Below are 25,013 nucleotides of genomic sequence, written 5' to 3'. Positions count from 1 at the left end.
CGTTTGTGAAGTCGAAACTCGAAGATTCAAGATACAGCCACAGCTAAACCGACCAGATAGATCTCGTGTACTGACGGACAGAGAGCGTCGAGCACTGTGGAGAGTGGTCGTAAAATTGCATGAAATCAGCGAGATTGAAAGTGCTACTAGCAGTCAGGCTACCAAATGATTGCGCCTACGGAACGAAGAAGGGACAATATGGTCGAGCAGCTTCTGACGAACCACACAATTTTGTAGTCAGTGCTAAGTGACACTTGAAGTGGTGTAAACAGCGACATCACTGGACAGTGGATGACTGGAAACGAATGATTTGGGGTTATGGATCGTGATGTACCCTGTGGCAATTCGATAGAAGGGTATGGGTTTGACGAATGCCTTTGGAACATTATCTGCCATCATGTGTAAGGCCAACAGTGAAGTGCGGAGCGGGTGACGTTACGGTATGGGGGATGTTTCTTGCAGTTAGGCTGTGGTCCTCTTACTGCTCTTAAGAATATACTAAATGCGGAGGTTTTCAGAGTACTGTGTACTGCGTGCAGCAGAGAACCAGTTCTGAGACGTTGACTGACCGTATCAGCATGACAATAAACCAAGCCATATAGCAGCATCGATGAGGCAATGGTTTGTGAAACTGAACTGGCTTGCCCAAAGTTCCTACCTAAACACAATGGAACACCTTTTGGATGAGTTATAACGTCGACTTCATTACAGACTCCAGTGCCCAACATCAGTACCACCTCTGGTTTCGGCTCTTGAGGAAGAATGGGCTGTCATTCGTCCATAGACGTTCAGACACATCATTTAAAAGTGTCTACAGCACAGCTCTAGCCGTCATAAAGGTGTAGGGTGCACGTACCCCATATTAATGTTCAGTAATAGGGGCCCCGATACTTTTGACCACACAGTGTGTTTGTCGCGGCAGGTGCACCATCTTCATCAGTTGCACTTAATATTTTAATGAGAGGACTAGTTTCACTGAAAGATGATCATCTTCACATCTATGTAGTTGCGTAAGTCAAACGTTCGTTCTGTAAGGAACTACACATCAGAATACTTTGCAACTACATATATCTGCTGATGATCAACTTTAATTGAAACTGGTCATATTATAAAAACATTATATGCAACTGCCATGGCAAGATAAATGATACAGTCTGAGAAGTAAGTTATATGACATCATATATTACATTGGAATAATAAAGTGTTGTACTCGCACATGGGCTCTCTGAATTTCGTGAGCGTGACAACACCGATACAAAGCACAACTCTTCTTTCCGTTAATCCAACCATCTGATGACGGTCCCAACAACGGTCAACGAGTTCCATTCTTTGCCTTCCATCCGTACGATAACTGTGTTGGCCGAAATCTCGATACACTTGGTCTACAGCTGCTCCGGAACATATAAGTAGCGCCGCTTACGAATTTTAAGACATCAGCCCTCCACCATCACTGTCGCCTTTCGTTTCTTCAGCGCATCTGGATAGTCACTACTTATTTGTAGTGACTGAACCATAGTATTCTGCGATGATTGTGCCCGAACTTCACGTGAGTATACGGTCGAGTTTATAGATAAAAGAAATGAAGACAATTCGGTGATCATTGAGTGAATAACACACCGACCGGAACGAGATTTGAAAGCAGGTACTCTCCCAAACGTGTCTCTAGACTTCAGCAAATACTGACTTCAAGACACAAATGTTGGGTGGTGCTATAGAGGTACGTTGTTTCATTTCGGATCGGAGCTCAAATGGTTACTTTTGTAGTGACAGAGACTAAATCTCAACACGAGGAAGAATGGTCGTAATCGAAATAATGGGATGAGAGTGAAGCGAAGAAAGGTGATCTGCTAACAGAGGACCCGGTGTGAGGATCTAGGAAGGGTTTATTCACATATTAGAATGGAATACTCACAAATAAGGGGTTCTTCGAAACGACTGACATGTCGTTGTGATTGTTTATTAGAGGCAACGGAAAGCGTACAACTGTTATAGTCGCAGCGGCGGAGAGATCAAGTGTCAAAAGTTTTGGATGGTATGAAATTGCCACAGTCGCTCTCTGATGTGAATCGCAGCATTGCTTACAAAATTATGGCCAGAAATAAGGAGAAGGCATTTTGTACTCTGTAAGTTCCACCACCAACACCAGCTCGTTACGATACGCAGAGGGCGAACCAGTGCGTGCAGCGATGTGTCAGAAATAGTAGTGAACTGTATCAGAGAAACGTTATCTACGCAGAGGCAATGCTTAGGCAGCGGGGAAATAAATGTACCTGAAATCACATTACGGAGTGTGTTACGCAGGCGCCAAAAGTTAAAATAATATCGATTACAACTCCGTCAAGCTGTAACAGGCAGTAACAAAAAAATACGTTCGAACTTTATCATCGCACTGCGGGAACGTCTGGTGGAAGACGATTTTCGTAACAAGACTAGTTTTTAAGCCACGAAGCAACCTTTCGTGTGAGCGGAAAGACTGATGTCCATGTTGCATACGTTTGAAGAGTAAAAATCCTACTCTGTTATGTCAAGCAGTTGCTTGCTTCCCTCAAAGTGAGTATTTTCTGTGCTGTTCTGATATGGATTGTCGCTTAGATGTGTGTTGAGTGACAAAGGACGGACATACTGTGGATTTGTAATGCATGTAACAAACTGTTTTATCAGTTACAGCACACAAAATGAGATTTGTATATCTACATCAGTTGGACTGCGTATTATGAGTTCTTGAAACCTGACAATGATTCAGAATAACCCAGTACTGGCTATACGGCAGTAGAGATAGCCAACATTCTGTGCGGGGTACAACGGTGTGCGCTGAGCTGCAAGTCCCTTTTCTGTTCTTCGCTGCACAGGACCGGATTGTTACCTAGGGGAAGGATTCAGATCAGTCACACTACGCTCTCCCTCCGGTTCCAACTGGACAGTCAGACGCATCGCAGATTCCCATCAACGCACGCCACGTCTCGCACAAAGGACACGCAGCTTGTATTGCGGGCTATTCAAGTGGCGACCCGGAGATGTATGGGCTCGCTATTCAGCGCGGCCTCCCGCCGGCCATGCTCAAGTGTAGAACCAGATGGGCCTCGCCTCGCCTGTAAGAACTCAACCGGAACACCCAAGTGGGGAACGAGCGCATGCAATACACGACACACAAACGAGAGAGAGAGAGAGAGAGAGAGAGAGAGAGAGAGAGAGAGAGAGAGAGAGAGAGAGTGTACTTACAAATTGAATACTATTATTGTCAGAAGTTTAATTTACGCTTTGTGTATTTTCTTTCGACAATCCCCTCTGTAGCGTATTTCAAGTTTTTTCATCTGTATAATCGTCCATGAGCCAATTAATCAGCGATAGGTTAATAGACCATACGTCTGATGAAATTTTATTTCCACCATGAACAGGTTCAGTGGAACTTGGGTAGGTTTAAATGCAAGGGAGTCACACAAAGTTTTAATTATGAACTCGAAAAAAAAAATGTAGTTACGTAATTAAGATTTTGTTTTTTGCAGTTGTGTCTGCAGTCGTGATACGTCTTTAAGCCCATTTGACTCACAAATTCACCCGAGGTGTAATCCAGGGCAGAAAGGAGGTCGTCTGTCTTTCTGACTGCATGTACAAATTTTATCCCAACTATTAGTTGGACTAACGCTTGTATAGGCCTGAGTTACATTGGAATGTGTGTCGTTATCATTACATTCTGTCTACACGACGCCGGCCGAAGTGGCCGTGCGGTTAAAGGCGCTGCAGTCTGGAACCGCAAGACCGCCACGGTCGCAGGTTCGAATCCTGCCTCGGGCATGGATGTTTGTGATGTCCTTGGGTTAGTTAGGTTTAACTAGTTCTAAGTTCTAGGGGACTAATGACCTCAGCAGTTGAGTCCCATAGTGCTCAGAGCCATTTGAACCATTTGTCTACACGACTACTTACAACGCACTGCTAAAAGCTGAACTGTCAGCTGAGATCTAGGTCTGCACTTCACTCAAAAAGGCAGACCTGGTTACGACCGATGCTCACCTTCGTTCTGTCCTCAGTCTATGTTTAAGGTACGCGACCATTCAGACTTAGCATGCATTAATAATAAATTCTTGGAGACGTCTTCGTCGCAGACATATTTATTTATTGTTACCCTTTCATAGCACGCTTTATTCATGAGACGTATATAACGTATTTCTAAAAACTGACGTAATACTGTTAAGGTTTTTATGGTTATATTTCACAGATTGTAAGCTTTGTGTCGATATGTGTTTTCGGTCTTTGCGATCAACGTCATGTGATGCCCTCTTGAGTGTACCAGCGGCATGCGACGTCTCATGGGTAACAAGTTATGAAATTTTACACGTGTACATTTTACACGTGTACATCTCACATGAGATACATCTCTCCTGATCATTCAGTTTCTATGTATTAAAGAATGGCAGTAGCTGTTGCAATATGTCCATGCATTGCATTCTGCATGGATAGCAGTATTGCTTTTTGAAATATTTTAGCATGTTGCTGATCACGTAGTTGCAGCGGCAGTATGCTATTATTATGAAAAGGAAAGTTGCTACTCACCATACGGCGGAGATGCTGAGTCGCAAGTAGGCACAACAAAAAGAATATCACAATACAAGCGTTCGGCCAACAAGGTCGGTCTCTCTCTCTCTCTCTCTCTCTCTCTCTCTCTCTCTCTCTCTCTCTCTCTCTCTCTCTCTCTCTCTGTGTGTGTGTGTGTGTGTGTGTGTGTGTGTGTGTGTGTGTGTGTGTGTGTGTGTGTGTGTGTATTTTTCGACAGTGGCCTTGTTGGCCGAAAGCTTATATAGTGATACTTTTGTTGCTTTTTCTATCTGCGACTAAGCATCTCCGCTATATGTTGAATAGCAATTTTCGTTTTCACAATACTGTTACATTCAGTCCTAGATTTTCCATTGCGTGAGTATACTGTTATTGTCCGAGATGGAACGTTACACTCAAACACAAAATATATACGTACGCAACAGACAAGTTACCTCGTGTTGCCGCTGCAGCTTCGTGATCAGCAACAGGCTAAAATATTTCAAAAAGCAGTTCTGCGATCCACGCAGAGTGCAATGAATGGACTAACTGCAACAATTACTGCCACACTTTCATATATACAAGTGGCATGATCAGGAGGACTTTTGTCAAGACCTTAAACGACGTAAAGAAAAATGAAAGAAACCAATTAAAAAACTTCTAATTTACTATAATCAGAAAACTGAAGATGTAAATGTTGACAAACTTTACATAGACTTAATTATTGCACAATTTCTATACTCAATAAACGCATTTTTGACCACAACAATGATACGAAAGTTACTCTGATTGTATCCATACACAAATCAGACAAATTTCCTCCAGTGAGCAAGCAGCAAACAACTACATGCAGCGAAAAGGCAAATTACCAAAAATCCTCACTTAATACTAACAAGGGAACCTCCTCATCGCACCCCCCTCAGATTTAATTATAAGTTGGCACAGTGGATAGGCCTTGAAAAACTGAACACAGATCAATCGAGAAAACAGGAAGTAGTTGTGTGGAACTATGAATAAAGTAAGCAAAATATACAAACTGAGTAGTCTATGTTTAACATAGGCAACACAAGAATTAAGTGAGCTCAGGAGCGCCGTGGTCCCGTGATTAGCGTGAGCAGCTGCGGAACCACGGAACGAGAGGTCGTTGGTTCAAGTCTTCCCTCGAGTGAAAATTTTACTTCCTTTATTTTCGCAAAGTTATGATCTGTCCGTTCGTTCATTGACGTCTCTGTTCACTGTCATAAGTTTAGTGTCTGTTTTGCGACCGCACCCCAAATCCGTGCGATTAGTAGACGAAAGGACGTGCCTCTCCAATGGGAACCGAAAACATTTGATCGTAAGGTCATAGCTCAACCGATTCCTCCACAGGAAAACACGTCTGATATATTCTATACGACACTGGTGACGGCATGTGCGTCACATGACAGGAATATGTTGTCGACCCACCTAACTTGTGCTCTTGGCGAATGGGTAAAAAGATTCTTCTACCTTGCCCGATTTAGGTTTTCTTGTGGATGTGATAATCACTCCCAAAAAAGTGATGAAAATATAAGAGTTTGTCACATAAACTGCAACAAATGAATGCAACAGTTTCACAGTCGCGCAGTTTTCCCCGTGCTCTGTCAAATCATATGTTTTTAACGTTTTCATATTTTTCCGTGTGTAGACCGTCAAATCCTACATATGTCCAAGCAAATCTGAACATGTCCTGGAATTTTGGAGAGCAAAGTTGATGACGTGTGAGTGCCTGAACTTTGATAATTGACACGGACGGTCAGATAATAATTGTCTGAAAATAAATAATTAAACTTTTCACTCGAGGGAAGGCTTGAACCAAGACCCTCTCGTTCCGCAGCTACTCACGCTAACAACGCGACCACGGCCCTCCTGACCTCACAATATACTTGATGTTGCATATCTTGTGCATGGACTACTCAGTTCGTATATTTTGCCTATTTTTTTCACAGTTCCACACAACTTCTTCATGTTTTGTCGATTGATCTGTGTTCAGTTTTTCAAGACCTATCCACTGTGCCAACATATAACTAAATCTGAGGGGGGTGCGATGGGGAGGTTCCCTTGTAAGGACTCCTCCAGTGCTACTAGCACGATCACAGCAGGCTGCGACCTCTCACGTTGCGTGCGGCTTCTCTCCACCATTTCCGACTCCCCTGGACAACTGCTCGCTCGCTACTACTCGGGGTAACAACACCTCCGACTCAGAGTTTGTGTATGCACATCGCAGAATCACAGACGCCAGGCTTTCAGTACTATCGAGAGGGAAGAGAATCATGTTCGTTGTACAGCTCTGGCGCGTCGCACTGCATCTGCAGCAGTAATTTGAGCAGCAGTTGGCACCACTGACAACGAACTGTTACACGCCGGTTACTCCGAGGACACCTCCGAGCGAGACACCCCCTAGCATGCATTCCACTGACCCGAAACCACCGCCATTTCCGACTTAAGTGGTGTCGAGCGAGAGCTCATTGAAAGGCAGGGTGGATGTCTTGTGTTTTCTGATGAAGGCTAGTTTCTGCATCGATGCCAGTGATGGTCGTGTACTGGTTACCATGAGGCCAGTCGAGGGCTTGTAAACAGTCAGTCTGCGTGATAGACGCACTGCACCTACACCCGGCATTACGTAGGCTGCGATTTAGTATGACAGCAGGAGCGCCCTCATGATTACCCCACACACCCAGACCGCAAATCTGTACGTCAATCTGCTGGTTAAACCTGTTGTGTTGCCATCATGAACAGCATTCCAGACGGTGTTTTCCAACAGGGTCACGCTCAACCACATACCGCTGTTATAACCCAAAATGGTCTGCAGAGTGTCGACATGTTGCCTCGGGCTGCTCGATCACCAGATCTGTCTCCAATCGAGCACATACGGGACATCAGACACCAACTCCAGCGTCATTCACAAACAGCGCTTACCGTCCCTGCATTGGCCGACGAGGTGCAACAGGAATGGAACTCCATCCCACGAACTTATGCCCGGCACCTGTACAACACTATACAGGGTGGTCCATTGATCGTGACCGGGCCAAATATCTCACGAAATAAGAGTCAAACGAAAAAACTACAAAGAACGAAACTTGTCTAGCTTGAAGGGGGAAACCAGATGGAGCTATGGTTGGCCCGCTAGATGGCGCTGCTATGGGTCAAGCGGATATCAACTGTGTTTTTTAAAATAGAAACCCCCATTTATACTACATATTCGTGTAGTACGTGGGGAAAGCTGAAGGATATCTGCTATCGTGATCCACCGACAACGCCTGACAACATACGTCAGCGCATTGTCAATGCATGTGCGAACCTTACATTGAAACAACCGAAATAAAATGTTCAGACGTACCTACGTTCAGTATTTTAATTTAAAAAACCTACCTGTTACCAACTGATCGTCTAAAGTTGTGAGCCATATGTTTGTGACTATTACAGCGCGATCTGTCACAAAGCGAAAAAAAGTGGTCCAACTAAAACGTTCATATTTCTTTACGTACTACACGAATATGTAATAAAAAATGTGGGTTCCTATAAAAAAAAAACGCAGTTGATATCCGTTTGACCTATGGCAGCGCCATCTAGCGGGCCAACCATAGCGCCATCTGGTTTCCCCCTTCAAGCTAGACAAGTTTCGTTCTTTGTAGTTTTTTCGTTTGATGCTTATTTCGTGAGACATTTGGGCCGGTCATTATCAATGGACCACCCTGTATATGCAAATTCCGATGCTTGCATTAAAAAATCTGGCGATTACACCGGTTATCAACGTAGCAACATTTCACATTTGCAATGGCTTAGCTCGCGTTTTCATCTGCAATTTTTTGAGTCAGTGTATCTGATTGCTGCAAAAGACCTAAATTGATAGGGGAGGGAGAGGGAGAGAGGGAGAGGGAGAGGGAGAGGGAGAGGGAGAGGGAGAGGGAGAGGGAGAGAGAGAGAGAGAGAGAGAGAGAGAGAGAGAGAGAGAGAGAGAGAGAGAGAGGGAGAGAGAGAGGGGGGGGAGAAGAGACATTGACTTTGGAGTAACGTGCATATCTGTTTCACTGGACGGATTCGTTAGTTTCAGAGATTCTTCCACCGTTTACGTTTAACAGTTTGTACAAGAGCCTCGAAAGCCGGCGTCGAGTGTTTTCCCAGTAGTAAAGCAAGCACGCAAGTGGGCTACGGCGCGCGCTCTCGAGATAAAAGCCAGCGCAGTTCTTTCAACAGCTCGAGCTGCGGTGATCTGGAAGTTCTCAACAAACTGTTGTTTTTTTATCCCTTCCGGCTGCGCTGCGGACGTGGGGCGGGAGACGGCGTTCGGGACCCTGCCAGCCCTTTCATCCCCGCGGCCGGTAAACAGCGGCCACACACGGCGCGGCCGAACCAAACACTGGGGTAGGCGGGGATAACGAGCCGGGGCCCGCTGCTGGCAGAGCGGCAGCCGAAACAAACTGGGGACTGGTCTCTGGCGAGGCGCCACTCGGCGCGGCGCGCGCCCTGCGGGAGCCCACCCGAGTTTTAATTGCAGCCACCTCGGCCAGACAAATGGAAAACGCCGGCCGACGCGCGGTGACGGCGAGACACTGCAATTACCCGGCAGCCGGCGCCGGCGTGTTTTGCGCCGTGTAATTGAACCAAATGGCCGCGCCGCGCTCGTTTTCCAGCTCAATTAGAGCTTCCAATGACACGTTGTCGCCGTTTCTCGTCTGCAAACGAGCTGTTGATGTGCGCTGCGCCCGCGCCGGTCCTCTCTTTCACGCGGTGTGTGTGTGTGTGTGTGTGTGTGTGTGTGTGTATGTGTGTGTATGTGTGTGAAAATAAGGCTAGGTCTAACATTTCCTTTGTACGATTGCACAACTCTGGAGCAACTTTGGGAATTTCAGCAGGAATGTAGTCTGCGAAGCTGGGGATTGCCTGGAGTGCGAAAGTAATACGGGGGAGCTATGTTACAGCACGATAATGGAAAATTCTGCATCTACAACCAAACTCTGTAAGCCACTGTGAAGTGAATGCGAGAGGATACGTCCCATTGTACCAGTTACCACGGCTGGTTGTCGTTTCATTCACGTAAGGAAAATGGGATAAAATGATTGCTCAGTACTAGGGATGGGAAAAACCGAAACCAGTATTTTATTACCGAATAACCAATGTTTATCGGTGTTTATTTACTCTCGGTTACAATATTTTTTTACTAGTAACACGGTAAAAAAACGAAACGTGTGTTACCCATAGCAGAGATGATTTTTTTATTTTTAAGCAAAAACTTAAAAAAACGGGTAATTTTTAAGTTTCAATTGTTTTGAATTATTGTGTTATAAAGGAATACCGGAACAGCGTTCAGTGCTGTCTTAATAACAATGCCAAAAAAAAAAAAAAAAAAAAAAAAAAAAAAAAAAAAAAAATGGGCTCCAAGCACTATGGGACTTAACTTCTGAGGTCATCAGTCCCCTAGACTTAGAACTACTTGAACCTAACTAACCTAAGGACATTACACACAACCATGCCCGAGGCAGGATTCGAACCTGCGACCATAGCAGTAGCGCGGAACGATCAACATATACATGTACATGGCATAAGAACTGGGATACAGCAATGCTGAGAAAATAAGTACCTGTTAGCACGTGGCATGGACTACTGGATTGTACGCGAGTACATGCAGCGTGCGAGACTTGCCCCATCATATCTACATGGTACTTTCTCGCTGGTGTCGTCGGGCATTAGTTGTATTACTGTGCGGCAACATCCCTAGTCTCTAAGTACTTTACAAAGCGATATCAATGAACTGCAGTGACCAATCGCTAGAAGATTAAGAAATGGAGGAGCCACAAGAAACTCGCGACATGATATAAGGAGCAAAGTTAAAACTTAACAGTTCATTCATATTTTACAACAAAAATAGAAGTACCGCACTGTTGCCTGTGCCTGCGTAATGTTTGTCTATCTACTTGCACCTTTTGAAAAGGGACAAATTAACGTGAAAAATAGAGTTGTTCTACCTCAGTTTTCACTCTTTAGCACTGACTATTCGTAATGCCCAAATAATGGTATGATCCTGGGTTACAACATGATTTCTCAGTAGGCTTTAAAAAAAATAGAATCAGTAGGACAATACTGATGATTCTTTTTGTGGTATTCAACCATGTATCACTTTTCGAGGAAAGTAGCGAACGATGGACAGACTAAGTTTAGCAATATTGTTAAAGTGATTGTACCACCGACAATCGCCATCCTTACTTAAAACCTCCGTGTGCGCTATATTTAGTCTAATGTTTTCCTCAAGGTCCATGCATGAGTGATATGCAGGAGGATGTTTTTGTATAGTTCATCACTAATACTATGATTATACTTAAATTCACCACTTAAAGCTGGTTTTGGAAAATTGCCATATAGCCTTTAACGAGATAGAACAAACAAAGTCTTAGTTGCAGGGATGTGTTTATTATTTATTTAAAAATGAGCGTTTCGCCTGCTTCAGACATCTTATGATTGGCTGAATATCCGATGTTATCATACAAAACGTCGGAGGTGACCTGTACTATGTGCATAGGCCTACTGTTTTGCATTCAATGAAATACGTCGCATGCCTCCACAAAGAGACTGCGAAATTTTTCCAGATATTTGACGAGGGCATTTATTTACTGGGACATTCTGTATGCTCGATATCGTACGTACCTAACACCATCAAATATTCAGCCAGTCTGAAGATGCATGAATCAGGCTAAACGCGTCATCAGCAAATAAATAAATACATCCCTGCAACTAAGACTGAATGACTGTTTCTTCATCATATATTACTATTTACTGAGCTATTTCTGCCATGTGTTCGAAAACGTCTCACGTGGTAGCTCGTCTATATTTTCAAGCGTGTACCATATCACTTTTTTCAGCATCTCTGAGTCCGCCCCGGTAGCTGAGTGGTCAGCGTGACAGACTGTCAATCCTAAGGGCCCGGGTTCGATTCCCGGGTGGGTCGGAGATTTTCTCCGCTCAGGGACTGGGTGTTGTGTTGTCCTAATCATCATCATTTCATCCCCATCGACGCGCAGGTAGCTGAGTGGTCAGCGTGACAGACTGTCAATCCTAAGGGCCCGGGTTCGATTCCCGGCTGTGTCGGAGATTTTCTCCGCTCAGGGACTGGGTGTTGTGTTGTCCTAATCATCATCATTTCATCCCCATCGACGCGCAGGTCGCCGAAGTGGCGTCAAATCGAAAGACCTGCACCAGGCGAACGGTCTACCCGACGGGAGCCCTAGCCACACGACATTTCCATTTCAGCGACATTTCCATTTCAGCATCTCTGTGACCGGGTGCCACACAGTTGAGCAATATTCTACGAACAGTTGCATGAATGGTTCGTTCGCAATCTACTTTTTAGACTTTTTTGCGTTTCACAACATTCTACGAATGAACAACAAATGGGTTCAAATGGCTCCGAGCACTATGGGACTTAACATCTGAGGTCATCAGTCCCTTAGAACTTAGAACTTCTTAAACCTAACTAACCTAAGAACATCACACACATCCATGCCCGAGGCATGATTCGAGCCTGCGACCGTAGCAGTCGCACGGTTCCGGTTGCCACCGCGGCCGGCAATGAACAATAGTTTGCCATCTGATTTACGTATGACTTAGGCTAAGTGATCGTTCCATTTCATGTCACTACAAACTGTTGCACCCAGTTATTCGTATGTGTTGATCGATTCCAGCACTCACTCTCCGATACTATAGTCATAGAGGCATTTTAGTTGTGATGTGCACAGTTTTATGTTTCTGAACATTTAAAGCTAGTTGTCAATCTTTGGACCACTTTGAAATGTTATCAAGGTCTGATTCAATGTTTATGCAGAACTTTTTCAGAGAGCACTTCATTATAGACGTATTTGGATATTGCCATGACTATACGGTGAATGAAGTTACCTGATTTATTGGTTTATCATAGCAGACTGTTCGATGTGTGTATAATAAAAGGTGTGTTATTCATAGCCATGCAACACGGCATAAGAACACCGTCAGGGACAGAAGACGGATGCCATACCTTGTCATCGATAGTCGGTTTTAAACCGAACAGGGAGTGTGCTGTCAGTGAGCACATCTCCGTCTCAACCAGTTTCCGAGTGAACATTGTGAAGGGAACCGCATGCAGTAGACATTTGGAGCTGGGTTCCCCGCAAAAGGTCATTGTTCACAGCGGCAATGTCTTCCCATGAGACAAACCACACAAACCGGACATCAGCTGACTGGAGTCATCCAATGCTGTCAGGGTCGAAAATTTGCCTAAATGATGCAAGGCGTCGAGCGCATCGACAGCCTATGAAGAAGTTTGTGGAGATGACGTGGTACACGCCATGGATGATTTTGTTCAAAAATGGTTCAAATGGCTCTGAGCACTATGGGACTTAACATCTATGGTCATCAGTCCCCTAGAACTTAGAACTGCTTAAACCTAACTAACCTAAGGACATCACACAACACCCAGCCATCACGAGGCAGAGAAAATCCCTGACCCCGCCGGGAATCGAACCCGGGAACCCGGGCGTGGGAAGCGAGAACGCTACCGCACGACCACAAGATGCGGGCGATGATTTTGTGATTCAGTATTTTTCGTGCCACGACTTGAGTCCAAACTTTTAGGTTACCGAGGAGATGCATGAGGATGTTTATTTCAACCTCCTCGGCGACCAAGTATTGCCTTTTCTTTTACATCCGCATGACGAAATGCTTTGGACTCGTCTTGACAGGATGGGAACAGCCCTACGCGCAATACTTTGACGACCGCTCAAGACTCCCTATAGCACCACGGGTGGCCCGCTCCATCTTCTGATCTTAATCCCATAGATGCCTGGAGCTATTTGGAACAGCAGGTGAAACATATCAGTCAAGATCCCCGCATTCTGGTATAATCCGACTGAAGTTACTTTGTGATTGGCGTTTCAGCGAGTCGAGTGGTAGGAGCCAACCGCTATCTAGTCTTAGTTCTTTCTCGAGCACCACCCGCTTGGTGTGTTGCCTGGTTTACAGTTACTAGCAGCCCCTTGTGAAGCGTGGCTGGCTGAAAACGGACAACGCCGCCCCTGCCACTGCAGTCTGTCAGGCACAACTTGATTTTAAAAGGGGTGTAGCTCTGTGGGGTCTAATCATCGAAGCGTGGCTTCGGCTGGATGTGGCATACCTGACGGAAGTTCTTCCCCTAACTGAGGTCTGTATGAAGGCTGAAGGCGGTGTTACACGATATTAGCGTGATGTCTGCTAGGTGTGACCAAGTTTTTGTCCATTGTGTTTATGAATAATTGGAAAAAAAAAAAATCAATCGAGATGACATTTTCCCCCCAAAAAATACCCCACAAATTAATCCAGTGGTAATTTAATTACCCTTATCATCGAAAGAAAACCTAGAGTAAAAATTTTCTTCACCAGGTATCACAGAACTCAAGCCACCATGATTCAAATTTTCTTAATAAAATCTGTTGATTCCTTTACTACACTTTCACCGTTTCTAATCATAATGATTGTTTATCGTTAATCAGAATGAAAATTCAATTTTCTAACAGTTTATAGTGTAATTCTTTAAATCATACTGTCGAAATTTTGTGACCAATTTCATTCTAGATGTGCATCAAATGTCTTACTTCTTGAGACGTGTGCGGCCACGCCCCTTTTCTGAAAATCGATTACTCACATATGTCTTCGACATTTCCGGCAAGGTTATATTTATAACGCTTTCGTGAAGACTAGATGTGTTTGTGATGTTTCCTAACGGAGCTGCTGATACACCAGAATGAGGGCTGCTAATTATATGGAAATACGCTTGGTTGTGACTGTTAATGATGCTTGTCTTTAATGATGGAAAAACTGGAGAAATAACGCCTCGCAAAAGGCTTGGTCGTCATCCTGGTGCATAGATCTGTCCCCGCCTAAAGACGAGAGATGATCACTGCATCACTCATTCCTGTAATCGCGGAATCCAGGGGAAGCAGCAGGAAGAGAAAAGATGTGTGACAAGCCAAACAGAAAGCATAATATAAATACAAGCGAATCCCGATGTTAAACCTACATAAAAAAAATGTTTCAGATCTGCTGTACGTATTCTGTAAATCAAAATTGTGAGATCCAGTGTAAAGAAAAAAATCTGTCTCACAAGATGATTTATTTCAAAAACGCAGGACGACTGCACCAAGCACTCATTAGGAAAGTGTCTGATCTGGTGGTCAAGCGATAAAGTGCGTGCCTGGAGATCGCGGGACCGAATTCTGGTCGGACCACGGATTTTTCAGTCTGCGTTTTAACCTTGCATTCACTTCTCCATGATGTGGAGATTCTTCGGCAACGACACGTGGTTCGCACTCCACGGTGAGCTGCAGACCCCCTTTCCGCTGTTGGCTAACTGGGGTGGGTAAAGGACCCTCAAGTCGCCGAAGTAGCGCCCACTTAAAAGACTTGTAAATAAATGCGTTAGTACGCACAAATTGTCCAAAGAAAATTAGTATTGTTTCTTATTACTAACACAAATGATGTTTTTATACACAACTGCAGAGAGTGAGCAAGTTATCTTGAAAAGTAATGGAGTCGTTGCCAAATTACTTTGAGTGTGCATTACCACACGACAGTGAGAGACAGTCTGATGCTAATGACAAATTTGAAGATATTTTGGTGTCAGTCTCAAGTTCTTCTTTAAGAAAGTTATTGAAATTTTGTGCTTGCCATCTAGAGCAAGGTTTGTAGTTGCTGTTCTAACATTCTATCGGAAGACATGTTTCACCCAGCTTTCCTCGATAGTCTATCCAGTGTAAGCCTCTTCATTTCTGCATAATTACTGAAGCCTACATCCGTTTGAATATGATTAGTGTAGCCAAGTCTTGGTCTTTCCCAAAAAAATTAACCCCCCCAATAAACCTTAAAACAAAAAAATATTCCTTGATGCCTCTGGATCACCATTTAGTCAAATTATCAGTATTTTAAACCACTGAAATTGTTTTGGGGAACTGGTAGGCCCGTTGGATGACATATATTGTGAAGCCCTTATTTTTACTCGTGTGGATGCTCTGATTCTTTGCTTTCTTTGTTAACAAATCGTTTTCTAATTGCGATTTTTTCTCTAACTGTGGAAGGGTGGCGTCTCATTAACGAATAGCTGCAGCTGCGGCACTATTCTATTAGGTACTATAAGAAGGTGTCAGAATGATAGTACAGACAGTGAACTAAAACATTTGGCGACGTAGGGCCTACGTTCGTCAGTAAACGACGTATGACAGACAAATTGCACCTACATTACGAGGTACACTGTACTTTATTCATCCCAAGTTTAAACCTATCGTAAACAAAATACCTGCTCAGCAAACTTAGCGATTGGTTGTTATGCGCAGTGCACATACACATCATGCTCGAAGGACACTGGAAAAAGGCCTTACTCGTGTACTAGTTATTTCAATGTTATTCCAGCGAGTATGACGCAGTGAGGCACTCTAAACCCTTGAAAGTTCTCTGTTTTTGCCAGTCGGGGTGTTAAATGTTTAAATCGTGTAGTTCTTGTTTCAGTTTTCACTGGACAGTAATTTTCTCTGTTCCGCCAGCCGTGCTCATGACGTTCTATGCGCTGTGAAAATGTGTGAACTTGCTGCAGTGAATCATAGGCGCCTAAAACAGTTAAAAATAGCGAGAAACAGTTGTGATTAATATCCTCGAGACATTTCTGGAAAAAAGAAAAAGAAAAAGAGTCCTTCGCTACAGGCACGGCTGATTTCAGTAATAACATCCGAGTCTGCAGGAGTTTCTGTCGAGCCTATAACGTGCGCAGAAAGAAAACTAGAATCTCGACAATACGCTTTTATATTAGACATGCCTCACGCGCTTCGGTAAGGCGATGTGCGAGTCGCGAGACGGCAGCACAAAAGTACCGCAGTAACTGCATGTGTCTGTAGTCGACACGCCGTCATTTGCGTTCCACGGGATAGGTAGCAATAATCACGGAGGAATACATAGCGCGCTATTAATTTCGTGTTAAACTTACGATTAGCACGCTGAAATAGGTGAAGACCAGAATGTAGGACGGCAGTGAAGACGCGAATGGCCAATAATAAAATGTAAACTATGGATGGGAAGAAAGGCAGCAAAGGAAGAATATAGTAACGAATGCACGATGAAATCACAGACGCGGAAGAGGGGAGGCTCTAATAGGTGTCGCCCTGTTCAAATGGATACAGGACGGGCGTCAGTTAATCAGAGCGGTGCGCCTTTTTGTCAACAGGGGTTCCATGTGATATTTGCTCTGAGTAGACGGAGGCAGCGCTGTCATGAAAGGGCGTTATTACACAGCTAACAGAGGCTTTCGCTCGCTGAAATCGAGCTTATCGGCAATCCGCGTTGATTACCCAGCCTAATTGGAGGTGGAAGCGACGCTGTCTGTCACTGCGCCCGTCCACAAACCAGCCAGCTCTTGGGTAATGAGACGCTGAATAAGTCATGGCGCCACAAATTACTTTTAGCTCTGTGATTAGCGGTTACAAAGCCGCATTACCGCTATCCGTGACCGCTACTGTCTGCTGATCCGCGCTGTCTGGACTAACGCCGAAAAAAATAGCAGTGCTGGTAGCCGATAGTACACAAACAGGGCGGACAAACGAGAGGTCGTAACACGAAGCTCGTAGGAAAAATGGAAGTTAGAAAATGTTTATGCACACTCCTACAGACTACCATGAGAGAGGAAAGAAATAACTAAGTGCTATGTTTCTTAATTATACTGTCCGAGGTATCTGCGTAAATGTTGACAGGAATCAGAGGACAGTTGCTACATTGCCGGAGTCTGGCGACGGTTTCCCAGTGTGTGACAGTAAGATTAGAGGATTCAGATACAGAAAATGAGTGAATGAGAGTGAGAGTGAGAGAGAGAGAGAGAGAGAGAGAGAGAGAGAGAAGAGGATTGGGGAAGGGGGAAGGCAGCACAAGGCAGAAAACCCCATCACATGGGCAGCCACCAGAAACGTATATCTTATTGTTTAAATAATTTTAATTGTGGATTTCAATTAGAAATAGGTTATCGTATACGGCTGTGTCGCTAAATGTCACCGCTTTTGTCAGTGTTCCTGACGAACAGTGACTGGGAAAAAAGAGAAGTAAATACATGGAAACCAGTGTACACTGGTATACCAAAAGGGCTGTTTAACATTCTTTAGGAACAACTACATGTCATTTGAAGTGCGCAGAGGATCACTGTCGTCGTCTTCCAAGGACCAGGTGGTGGCACGTGTTCCGGTATCTTATCCGTCCACCTTTTACGAACTCTTCATTAGCTCTCTCTTCAGTCAACCGGTAGTTCTTTATTTCTTTTGGTTATATATTTCGTATCATAACAACAACATGATCCTTCCATTTCATTTACTCTCTTCTATCTTGTCATCAAGTGAAAAAAAATTAAAATCTGGTCTTATTGTTTCATTCCTCATTTTTATTCATTTTATTACAGCCCTTCATCTCTGCTGCCTGTACTCGTCGGTTTTTCTTTCTTTTTTGTTATTGACCGTGATTCGGAACTACATAGAAGAGTTGCTACAGCTATAACATTACTTAATTTTATTTGTGTTTCGTTTCTCTTTCTCCTTTACAAAATTCTTCGAGATGTTCAGCTGATAGATTGAAGTTTATTCAATGTGTTCATAATAGTTAAAACTAATATCACATCCTGGGTAAGTGAAGTGGAATACTTGTTCTAAAATTCTCTCATTTATTATTATTTTCCATCTGACTAGATTCTTCCCTTTTGAAAGCCATTAATATCACTACTCATGCGATGACGAGAGATAAAGCATCTTTTTCATTTTTTTATATTTTACTTTTAGGTGCTTGCTAACTGTTTCACGCTAAATTTATTCAGTTTATTTTGTATACGTTGTCGTTGTAATTATTGGAAGACAAGCCACACTCAAGGTTATTAAAATGGTTTACCTGCCTAATATTCTATGTTGTAAGACTAATTTTACTTTATATAAAACCACTGATAAAAAAGCAATTGATCTTATTATTACATTCAACACGTATTATGTTTAGCTCCTGAATTACTATTAATAGATCATTCTCTTTTCTAAATATCAGGATGAGGTGAATATATCATAAAACAGCAGTGATAAGAAACTGATACAGCAGTGATAAGAAATTAATTTGGATCAAAATGTGAATTATGGAAGTCTCATCTAATTTTATAACTATTAGCATAAATCATGAATACTTTATGAGACCGACTACATCGTAGCCTCGTTTCTTGGCATATGATTAGTTGATTTTATTAAGTTTTTGCTATATTTTCTTTCTTTCTTGACAAAAGACAGTTACTTATCAAACCATATGCAGGTGAGGTGGAGTTTTCTAAGTGGAAAAACGGAGTTGTAGGATGAGCTGTCTCCATAGATAAGACGTTATACGTTCTGTGAGTAAAGAAGTAAATGAAGTTTACTGCCACTTACGAGGATACACTTCTTGCGGAGGACGAGCTCGGGTAAACACTGCTAATCGGTCATGGCGGATCTATCGTTGTACGATCCTAAACGTTTTTATAATGTAACTGTGTGTTAGATTATTGTTCGCTCCTTATTTATTTGTTGGGATTCGGTGTCGATCATTCATTACCCAAAAAAAAAAAAAAAAAAAAAAAAAAAAAAAAAAAAAAAAAAAAAAAAAATAATGCGACGACTCGGTAGCTTCATTAGCTACGTATAAGGAAAATGCGAAAGGTTGGGATTCTGTATTATCTACAGACCCTTGGAATTTTTTTGGTATTTCATCTGATTTACCGCTGTGCGACAATTAGGGTCAACTACAAAAATAAAGATCGCACTTCTAGCTATAGTCCCTGTCATGTTGCCATGTATGATTTTGCTCTAAGGTCGCAGAGGACCGCGAATGTACGATATCCAGGTCGATTTAGTCATGGAACCAACCGTTACAATGATAATTGCTTTAATTTGGTTATATTGTATGGATTACAAGACTTGTCGGCAAGCAACTGCTGAGAATCATACAACAACAACAAGAGGAGGACCCGACAGTAATATTTCGTGATATTGTCTGACGGCGCTTATCCGAACTTACTTTCTGGGTCGTCCCACTGTAATAGGAAACGAATTACAGATAACTCCTTTGTTACGTCGTGAGTTGCCTCTTGTTTTCGTTCTTGCTGCCTTTGTTGATTATTACGCGGATCAATTCAAAGCAGTAGTACAGGAAAGCGGTTCCGCCTCGATACACACCGAAAGTGACTATCATGGCGGAGCCTTATTTGTTAACTAGTTTCAGCAGACCTCTACAAATGTAATGTCGGTCACGCTGACCTGAGGCAAACAGCTCTTCTGAATACTAGATCAAACGGCTAAACGATTCGGGTAGTACCGTTTCACGTCGTACTGCTTTTCGTTACGATCTGAACAGAAGGCGTTATCTCCTGAGCGTCATCGTGTTACCGAAAGGGCAATTGAACGTATCATTAAAAGAAGTAACCTATTGTTTGAAGAAGAAAAATAAGGAACGCGACATAAAAGTTGCAAAAAACTAATGACATCCCGCGAATGACCTACACCGATTACAAAGAAACGATTAGATGTATCCGGCAACAAAACAATGTCTCACACCAGCATCAGTGCCTGATGACGCTTTCACTGGCTACGGTGAGAACATCTGTAGATATAGAAGAACATCGAATGCGTTTCCGAGGAATGGTGTTCCACACAGATTCTCTCAGATTTCAAAAGTTCAGGTGCACTGAGGTGAATGCTACGTTGAAAATCTTGTACAGGGTGTTTCAAAGATAGTTTTGCAAGCTTTGGGGACTGGTTTCTTACACAAAACAAGGATAAAATATCTAGTAAACAAGGGCTCTAAAATGCATACCGTAGGAGCTATGAGCACCTGTTCAATGGGAGAGGTGTGTTTCACAGTAGCGAAGATGAACAATGCGCTCATAGCTCTTAAGGTGCTCATTTTGGAGCCCATTTTTACTTGACGTTTGTAAAACTGTTTTTGAAACACCCTGTGGTGAGACAGTGGTGAGACAGTGGTGAGACAGTGGTGAGACAGTGGTGAGAGAGTTGGGGGGGGGGGGGGAGGGGAGGACAGCCTGAATGTTTATCTTGTTATGAGCTTTACAGCTTAAGCCTGAAATGCTTTAAGAAATTGATAGAGAAAATACATCAGGATAGCTAGGCAGAGAATTTTAATTCCACTACTCCCAAACTGTGGTACTAGTTCTCAATCACAGGGCCTCTTCTCTCAGTTACAGTACATAAGACTTTCGAATTAGGGTGGTGTTATAACCTAACCACGCACCGCCGAGCAAGTCACCGACTTTACTGTGTAACATACAAACACAGAATCTGAAAGATGCATTAGGCCGTCATGTTTTTATCTGGGACCAGTTAAAATCACCAATTCTTCGCGATTCTGACCAGAGGTTTTGGGAGGATTCCATTTTTTGCAAGACCCAACTGGAAATCTCACCCAAAATATTCCCAAATTGGGCTTCCTTCACTCCTCACCATGTCGCCCGGCGCTGGCTGATAAGAACTGCGTTCTGTGTTTGATTCGGAACAGTGTGCCCTACACAGGGTGTTTTAGGAAAAACAGCAAATGCTTTAGGAATTGGTAGTGTAGACAAATTCGAATAAAACATTAAATATGATATGCGTCCAAGCTGTACTGGTTACCCGGATACAGCTGTTAGAATGTAAGCCAAATACCTATAGGTGTAAAGCAGTGTAGAACGATTAACTACAGATTTTCATAAATTCCACTTCTGGCTTGGAAAACTTCCGAATTACCTGGACACCAGCCTGTGTAGCTCGTCTGCGGTCGTCTTGGCGCTTATTTATGACGGCAGCGCTTTTTATGATCCGATCTATTCGGAGACTTCGCGTTCCAATCATCCCGATTGGAAAAAATCTAAAGGGGTAACATCCGGGGACTTTGGTGTGCACTGAACGTGAACACTTCTGCCGGTTTATCTTTCGGGGAATGTTAGGTTCAGATAATACAGTACCTGACGACAAGAATGTGCTGGAAATACATATTCATCGCTGTAGTCAAAGCGACCACTTAGTAATACCGACCGAACGAGGTGGCGCAGTGGTTAGCACACTGGACTCGCATTCGGGAGGACGATGGTTCAAATCGGCGTCCGGCCATTCAGATTTAAGGTTTCCATGATTTTCCCAAATTGATTCAGATAAATGCTGGGTTGGTTCCTTCGGTCGATTTCCTTCCACACCCTTCGCTAACCCGCGCTTGCGCTCCGTCTCTTGACACTGTTGTCGACGGGACTTTCAACACTAATCTCCTCCTCCTCCTCGAATAATACTGTAATCTCGGTTTCAAGAAAGCCTTACATTTAAAGAGAAGCGTTTTTGAAATTGTGTCTCTACAAGGTATGTGAATTTTAGTTGGACAACCGACGTGACTAACGGTGTTGTTGATACGGACACGAGTGAAAATGGCTGCGTCGGTAAACAATATTAATGGGATTCATCGGCAACATGTAGCAAGTGTACAACAACCGGCTAACTCTATCTTCTCCTCGAAGATGATGAATCCGCTGTACACGCTAAGGACAGAGCCGATACATAATTCACGTCTGCCGTATTCTTGTATGTGGAGCACCAACAGGTATAGAAACAACGCGTGTAATGAAGGACTACGTCTTATTAATTAAATATTGTCCTCTATTCCATCCTCTCTGTCCTATTGTACATTCAAATGAAGAATGACTGCTGGGCACTGTAGCCGAATCACACAGTTTAGTTATAAAATGAGTAAACTTTTGCAGTCTTGTACTCTGCGATTGGGAAATCGTCGACCGTATTCTCTGCAAGCTTCAGCAGCAGAACCCATTACAAAACACACACACACACACACACACACACACACACACACACACACACACACACACACAGAGAGAGAGAGAGAGAGAGAGAGAGAGAGAGAGAGAGAGAGAGAGAGAGAGAGAGAGAGAGATACTGTATCAGCGTACTCAGCATATGTAAACAGAAAGGGATACTTAAACGCTACTTGAGATTTGTCAGCAAATCAGAATCATAGTTGAAAAAACTCAAGCACGACATGATCACTTATTTTTTAAAACAAAAATGACAGTCGACGGAGAACCTACACGCAGGAGAAAAACTTATCTCGCTCAGCAGCTATGTCTCTGTAAACAATACAGACTGAACACGTATTACAAGGACTGTCTTATTCTGATCAGTCTATTTACCACCTCCTAAAATGTTTGTTACTCTTTCTGGAACATAATGTATGGAGAATAAAATAATTTTCGGTATTAGGCTGCGGCAACATCAACGCAAAGCAACTGAACAGCTGACGTTTTGACCGACTCAGTAGCAGTCTCTTCAGAAAGCCTAACTGATATCAAAAGTTACTTTATTCAGAATGACACTGGCCTAGGAAACCTACGAACTTACATCGTGTATAGTAACCTAATTATTACAGAACTTACGTAGATAACACCGACCTACAAAAGCAGAGCTCAAAAACGTGCTGCAGTTCATTGTATCTGTGGAGCTCGTAGGACGTTATTCAAGTATCATTAAGATCTGCCTAAATATCCAGCGCACTACTTCTCGCGGCTATGACTTTAAATGCTCAAGAAGCAGCCCTGACCTTCGCGTTTAATGACAAGCACCGCCAAAGTAGGAGCTGATACATCAGATAGTTCGAAATTGTCTGTTGGTTCTCGATTTGTCAATCCGTGGATTCTGCATCTCCAAAGTTTCAAAGATTCCAGAAAACAACGAGGAAGATGAGCACAAGAACAATAGTTTCGCAATTAGCAAGTTTTGTACAACAGTCGTCATGTCTAAATTGGAAAGAAATTTCGCCTTTAGAGGGATCTTTCAATGCCGGCGGGCAGGCAGTAATTGATGTCTGGTATTGAAGAGCATGGTGCAAGAAGTACCGAGAGGAACCCGTTGCACTGCGGTGCCAGCTCAACATCAAAGCTGCGCAGATTCGGGACACGCCATCCGAAAGAGCGCAAGAATCTGAGTTCGCAGTAACGATTTCGCGCTAATCACGACCAGTAAGCCGGTAATTTTTTACTTCCAGCAGTTGCTTCACTGCTTACCGTGTAAGTTTTCTGGTGTGCTGACTTTCCCATTGCGTGTGATTGTCTACGTGTTTTAACTTTATGTTCATAGATGGTTGTGTGCAACCGCTACAGTCCTATTAAGATTACTTGACGGTTGACGTTTGTCACTTGCCGCTACAGTGTTGCCACATCGGCTGCCGGTTACCGCACGGTTATGCGTCACACAAACACGATGGGTCGTCACTGTAATTTTTCCTCCTATCTATGTAATTATGTAGTTCTCAATTCGTTCGAGCAATCAATCATTCATGATATGAAACACAGTCATAGCTCAGTCACTCAAAATGATTCAGAAATTTTACTTGTTAGAATGAAATCAGGCGATGATTCTTCTTCTCTGGAGGCTCGTGCTTTGCGGCAGTCTGCTAATCTGTACAAATAAAATGCCTCGTAGTTTTTGGAGCGTTGTATAATCAGTCGAGAAACCTCAGATCAAGCGGATATTTGGCTTTGATGAAGTTTAACCTTCCGAAGAAGTGATGGAGCTCTTGGATTATTAAATGCAGGTTCGTATCCAGTCTTTCGGAAGTTCCCTTCTGATTAACAACTACACAATATATCGATGAATATCATTAATTCTCAAATGTCAAATACACACCTTTTGTATGAAGGAGCAATATATATGTATATTTCCCTTTTAATCGTACAGTTTCGTCTCAGTTATCTTTTGTCATAAATCTCAGTATTCAGATTACAATTCTTCAAACCAAGCTCAGGCTAATCGGCACGAAGACAATCTCGGAAGCTTTTTTTTTTTCCTCTCTAACAACCACCAGAGAAAAAGTATTACAAAGAATAATTATGCGCTCATGGCATAGCTATTGTATGAAACTACTTTGCGCATGGATTCTGCGAGTATGAAGATAGAAAATTAGTAAACGTCATTCAAGGGTAGAATTGTATCAGAATAATTCATCGAATATAAAGAGATATTACAGGGTAATTACCCCCTGAGGAGTGAAGTGAAATTTTTTGAGGGGTAAACCTAAGCAATTCGATTTTTTTTCTGTCAGCTATTTTCAAAAGATCGTTATTAATACCACACTTTTATAAGACTATTATCGATTATATAACTTATCAGTAATTACTTTATCTCAATTACTAGCATTAATGCAGTGGAGGTTACAGGTTTCTCACATTGACCACCCACTGCATACGTATCTTGTGCTTTGTCCCATACATTGCTGATGATAAAAGTGACATACGAAGGGTGAAGCGAAATTCGTGCACTTGGTCTCGCAGCGTGGCTCCTCAAATGCCAGCGATAAAGAAATGTCTCACTCCAGATTTCGTCCGGTGAGTAAATCCGGCAGAAAAAGGACGTTAAAGAGTGGCAGTCTGGCAACACTGCAATCACATGTAT

The 25,013-nt window shown here is 43.1% G+C and overlaps 1 protein-coding gene across 1 annotated transcript in view; it reads right to left on the bottom strand.

The window, feature by feature from the left end:
* Nucleotides 1–8,787: 8,787 nt before the first annotated feature.
* LOC124573831 (flocculation protein FLO11-like) overlaps nt 8,788–25,013 on the bottom strand; it is a 123,631-nt gene continuing 107,405 nt past the window's right edge. The window contains exon 5 of the mRNA XM_047131144.1: nt 8,788–9,012. Within this exon, the coding sequence (XP_046987100.1) occupies nt 8,788–9,012 (225 nt within the window). The remainder of the gene's footprint in view (nt 9,013–25,013) is intronic.

The sequence above is a fragment of the Schistocerca americana genome, chromosome 1 (assembly GCF_021461395.2).
Source record: "Schistocerca americana isolate TAMUIC-IGC-003095 chromosome 1, iqSchAmer2.1, whole genome shotgun sequence".
Taxonomy (NCBI): Eukaryota; Metazoa; Arthropoda; class Insecta; order Orthoptera; family Acrididae; genus Schistocerca; species Schistocerca americana.
This window is presented reverse-complemented; position numbering and strand designations above follow the sequence as displayed.